The 6,000-nt window shown below is 39.4% G+C and overlaps 1 protein-coding gene across 1 annotated transcript in view; it reads right to left on the reverse strand.

Annotated features, from left to right (window-relative positions):
• Positions 1 to 5,749, reverse strand: part of fstl1b (follistatin-like 1b) — a 124,340-nt gene extending 118,591 nt beyond the window's left edge. The window contains exons 1-2 of the mRNA XM_070893573.1: positions 5,446 to 5,749; positions 5,282 to 5,338 (exon numbers count right to left, since the gene is read on the reverse strand). Coding sequence (XP_070749674.1) covers positions 5,282 to 5,338; positions 5,446 to 5,448 — 60 coding nt within the window. The 5' untranslated portion in view covers positions 5,449 to 5,749. The remainder of the gene's footprint in view (positions 1 to 5,281; positions 5,339 to 5,445) is intronic.
• Between the last annotated feature and the right edge of the window lie 251 nt (positions 5,750 to 6,000).

The following is a 6,000-nucleotide window of genomic DNA, read 5'->3' on the forward strand; positions in this document are numbered from 1 at the left end:
GGATGGATTACTTTTCCCGTGGAGCTTTTATTTCTCAATGGAATGTATATTAGTTGCAAATTATGAAATATTTATTTAAATGTCATAACTTTTAATCTAATTTTCCAATCTACTTTAGTCAACCCTCAAACCTATGTAATTAGCTTTAAGTTTAAGACTCTAATTTCGGACTTAAGTACATCATTCTCAAATTCAATTTAAAATTCTATCACTTTGATCACTCTTCCCCAGAGGATCCCTTACTGTGAGATTACTAATTAACCATGTCTCATTACACAAGACAAGACAATATCTAAAATAGCCTGTTCCTTGGTTGGTTCCATAACCGATTGTTCTCGGAAACTGTCTCAAATGCATTCCATGAAATAGTCCTCCAAACTACTTTTGCCAATGTATTCAGTCTATATGAAGATTAAAGTTCCCCATGTTCATTGCATTACCTTTGTTACAATGCAAAACATATCTAATACTGTACAGGTTATAATCTAAAATCAATTTGGCCATCCTTATACCATCCACTGATCTGTATGATTTTGAACTATGCAAGTACAAAACATAGCAGAATTAAGGACGGGGCAAGTCCATGTTGCCCATCGAGCCTGTCCTATACTGTTACAGTGTAACTTCTGCACACCGTGACACCATCTGCCCCAGCCAGGCAATCTCCTGGGAGTGGCAAAAGAAATGCAATAACCTTAGGCCAATTGAGGAAGAAACTCTGGCAAATTCCTATCTGACTCCTGAAGATGATCAAATACGTTCCAAGAGAACACAGTGACTGGAAGACACATCTCAAACCAACCTACCTTTTTTTACGTGGTTATGTTGGCCACACCGAGAAACTTATTTAACTCCCTTTTGAAATGCTTGCAGAAAATCCACTAGCTGCATGTGCTGGCAACTTGTTTCATACAGCTCTCTGTAAAAAGAAGTACCTCCCGACATCTAACCTAGTTTTATGTTTACGTAACTTACACTCGTGTCCCCTGGTCCTTCCTAACCAATCTAGCTCAAATAGCCTATCCACATTATTTTAAAGGCCTCCATCAAATCACCTTGAAGTCTACACTTTTATTGAGTAAAAAGATCTAGCTCTCTAAGCCCATCATAGTAACTAAGGCCTTTAAACTAGGTATATATTGAGTAGCCTTCCTCTGAACCTTGTCCAGGGCTTTTATATCATTCACCATATGAAGGAATCAAAACTAATATTCTAAATGAGACCTAACCATGACCTTGTACAGCAAGGGTAGAGCATTTCTTGTTTTGTGTTTAATCGTTCTGGCAAAACATACGAAAACTATTAATTTTGCAATATTGATCATGAACCTTCAGAGCATCATGCACAATAGTACCCAGGTCCTTCTCCCACTCATCAGCCTTGAGCACCCAACCCTGTAAGATATACACATGCTTGGCAATACCCTAACCTGCGTGAATAACATAACATTTATCTATATTAAAAAGACATCTGGCAGATACAGGCCCATTGCATCACGATCTGCCTGTATCTATTTTTCTCATCCAAGGTCCTTACGCCCACACATATCTTTGTATCAGCCTTGAAATACAGAGAGTTTTCCCGAAACCTCCATCCAGATCATTAATAAAGATGATGGATCCAAGATCCTAAAACTGATCTTTGCAGGAATCCACTCATAACTGGTCCTCAAGCAGAACCACTACCATTAATAATTACCTTCTGTTTATAACGATGTAACCCAAAACTATCCGCTAATCCCACAGGACTTAATCATATTTAGTAGTTCAGCATGTCACAAGCTTTTTGAAAATCAAGATACACAATGCCAACCAGGTAAGCTACATTCACCAATCTAGTAACTTCCTCCAAATTCAACCAGGTTAGTGAGAAACCATGTTGAGCTTCTCTAATAACCACATCTTTGTCAAGGTGGTTGTACAGTGTAACTCTAATGATCCCCTCTACCAACTTGCTTCAAATTGAAGTCAAATTATTGGGCCTGTAAATTCTCAGTTCTGACCTATTACACTTTTTATTAAATATTGGCATCATATAAACCTCTTCAATCCATGTGAGCAATCCCGGACCCCAGCGAACTCAATATATTAGTGCAGGGTTCACAGAGCACAGCTCCCATTTCCTTGAGCATCCTCGAGTGAATATAATCAGGCCCAGCAGCCTGCTGTGTTTTGAGATCTCTATTCTAGCCATGACTCTATCCACATTCATTTTGACACTTTCAGCTTTAGCATCAACCCTACATTGTATTATTGGTATCTCAGCATCATTTTCTGTGGTGAAGACTGACACAATAGTGATTTAAAACCTGAAGGTGACACACCATTTTTCTATTCACTTTCCAATTCTGTCTATAATAGTTTGCACTAGAATGTTTTTTGACAACCATTAGTCATGTTATATTGGTAGGATTACAAGCTGAGTGTATAGTGCCAAGCGTTTATCAACTAATTTGTGCTGGAACAACTCATGTATGCAAGCTACATCTACATTAAAATGTTGCACTGTATGTAACCCACCTCATACCAGTATGGCAACACAGATCTCCAGTAGAGGGTTTTCTTTGGGTATAATGAGGAAGGATGTCACTGCACTGCTAGCCCTATTCCACAGTATTACTGTTGGTTTCAAACTGTCCAAGATCTGCATCAGTATGAATATGAGCTGCTAAAAGGTACCAAAGTGAAATGTAAATACCTGTACATTACTGGGAGGAGTATTTCAGGTAATGTCTCCCAGCCTCAGATGATAGCAATGGGTTTGGAATCCACCCAGATTTTTGCTTTCCACTTTTTAGAAAAATAATATGGTATGTTAATAATGAATTCTCTGCTGGTTTATATTTTTTAGGCAATGGACCACAACATTCAAACATTTTATCTCAGTGCTTGGAGGCTCATACAGATGTATATATTCTGATAAGTTGATTCAATGTAGACTAGATCTGATGGAAGTTTATTGAAGACCCTTTTTGCTCTGTGTATTAGGGAAGAGGAAAATTGGGTAATGTAACTAGATCAGCAAAACATTTCAGTTTTGATTTTAAAAAGCTACAATTCATAAATTCTCATTTTGTTGAACTTTAAATGTATATTCATTAAGAGTATTCGGCATTAGTTAAAAATGAATTGTTAATTCAATCTAATGTACATATATATTAGGTTAATTAGAAAACCCATAACTTAAAAACCAATTCTAGGAGTAGGCTAGTCGGCCCCTCGAACATGTTACGCCATTCAATTAGATCATGGCTGACTTGTTCCACAACTCCATTTGCTTGCCTTTGTTCCAGATCCCTTGATCGCCTTACCCATATCGATATCAATCTTGAACATTTCAATTGACCCAACATCCACAGCCTTTTGAGGGAGTGAGTTCCAGATTTTCACAAAGGAATACAACCTGCCCTCATAATTTAACCCGGTTAGTCTTATTCTGGTGAATCTGGTTAATATCTTTCCTGAGGTGCAGTGCCCAAACCAAATGCAGTATTCCAGCTGGGGTCAGACCAAGGCTCTGTATAACTGAAGCATCACTTCCTCACTTTTGTATTCCAGCCCCCTTGAGATTTCATTCATCTTTGTGATTACTTTTTGTACTTGTGTACTAGTTTAGTGATTTATTTACATAGACACCTAAATCCCTTTGCGCCTCCACAGCTCCTAGTCTCTCCCCACAAAGTGGATGACCTCACACTTCACCACACTGAACTCCATCTGCCATAGTTTTGCCCACTCACATAGGAACATTGATAGACTATGGGTCTTTGTAACTTGCTGCTCCCATTCACACAACCTACTGTGTCTCCTAACAGTGTTATCTGCAATCTTGGATATACAACTCTTTATTCCTTCATCCGTCAGTATATATGATGAAAAGCTGAAGCCCCAGTTCAGACCTCTGGGGAACACCACATGTCACATCCCGCTAATTAGAGAATGATCCCTTTATCCTTAATCTCTGTCTCCTACCTCCCAACCAATTACCAACCCATGTCATAAGGTTTGATTACAAATGAGGAATTTAAACTACTGGAACATAATGGCAATAAGAATTTATACATTAATAATCTAATCATTCAATTGAAATATGGGATTTTTAAATTTAGAAATTATCGACTTTTTCATATAACGAGGAAAACTATATTCTGTCTTTATGAAACTCAAAAGCATAAGCAACATGCTAAGAGATAACATATCAATGATTATGCTAATGAGATTTATTTTATAATTGTACATTAGGCTAATCAGCAAATACTTTTCCCATTAAATTAAAAACTCTCAAAAACTGAAGGATTGGTGTAACAGGATTGGTCTAACATTTGGTAATAATCATATTCTGTGTAACTTTAATCTTCAGACCAGTTGGACAAACTCTTTCTGTACCTTTTGTTGGAAAAGCAGAATCCTATTTAAATCCCTGTAACAAAATGAATCGCAAATTGGACTCACAGGAAACGGTGTTTTGTGCTGTGGTGGCCATTTCAAATGCTGTTTATAGCAAAGTTGAGATAATGTAATCATTTTTTCTGGTACAGTAATGACAAGCGAAGTACCAGACCAATGATACATTGCTAGAACCTAGTGGTGAATAGGATTTAAACCGCAAAATGCGGGGAGAAAAGGATTTGTAGCAGAGTCTCCACCTCTTGAAATTTGCTCTTGGTCATTGGCTGGGGGGCTCGCTTTAGAATGAGGCCCTCTTCACTTATCAGGGAAAGAGTGATCTCAAGTGCCTTACTTTCCAAAAAGTTTTTAAAAAATTGTTTAGGGACTATGGAGATCTTAGAAATTTCCACTAAATCATTATTGTGTGCTCTCTAAATTTCCTGTCGCGTATGCAGGATTTTTCCCCTTATTGGCATGAAGACAACTTGCCACTTTCTAACCGACTCCACATTCACAGTTTGCATACAAAGCCTCTCGCCAGCTTTCGGCTCGTTGCTGATTTTTTTTTCCCTCACACACTCACATCATAAAACCCCTTTCAGCTCCTCTCCCAACATGTCTTCGTGATCTTTCTCAACACACAACTCAAATCAAATGTTAAACCTGTTTATGGATGGGGAGGTTAACAACCCAACCATTTGTCACGTACATATAAAAGACAAACGAATTACTTTCGCTGCAATATAACTGTTCTGCAAGGTCCCGCAAGACAGAAAGAATCGGGATCGATTTGCCATGATAACGCCCAAGCCTGCAAAGCAAAACCGTTCCATTTTTTTTAGCCAGAAGCAAAGATCCGAGTGAAAAGGAGAAAACAAGAGATCAAACTTACTTCAGCGGATATCAAGGCGGTGGCCAGAAGGACAAAAAACGGAATACTTTTGAATACCTGTTTTAAAATAAAACATACAATGTAAATGCAACAAAATGCCACTGTTGGGTGTGCGGAAAAACTGAAGAGACAGAAAGAGCCGGAAAGCGGACCGAGTTCCTTACCATGTTGGAGCGATGGCGCGCGGTGCAAGGAGCGGCGGGAGAGGAGAGGAGGAATGCAGAGCACGGAGAGAGAGGGGCAACTGGAGCAAATTGGATCAGGACTCGAGATTTAAAGCAGCTCCACTCCCCTGTGACGTGGCTTTGAACAAACACTAAAACATCAGATTTGCGAAACGGTGTCAGAGAGCCGGCCCGGGGGGGGGGGGGGGAAACCTTTCGTCCGAGCTAGCTCCTTGCACTCCGATCTGGTAAATTTTAGCCGATCTCGCCTTCTTTCGCTGGGCTAAGTCAGGGGGTAAGAGAGATTAAAGGAATGGCTGCAGGGATTTGCAGTGGTTATTGGAGGAATCGAGGTCACATGATCGTTTAAAGTTGCGAACATTGGATTGAGCAAAGCTTCTTGTCCTTTTAAGTGTCATAAATCACTGCGGCCAGTCAGATAACGGAAAGGTTTGAAAGTTTGCAGCTCTCTGGAGCACTTGGGGCTTTTGAAACTCGGTACTTTCTCACAACATGTAACACAATTTGCTCCGGGCTAATTCTGCTCTGCACATG

The sequence above is a fragment of the Pristiophorus japonicus genome, chromosome 11 (assembly GCF_044704955.1).
Source record: "Pristiophorus japonicus isolate sPriJap1 chromosome 11, sPriJap1.hap1, whole genome shotgun sequence".
NCBI lineage: Eukaryota > Metazoa > Chordata > Chondrichthyes > Pristiophoridae > Pristiophorus > Pristiophorus japonicus.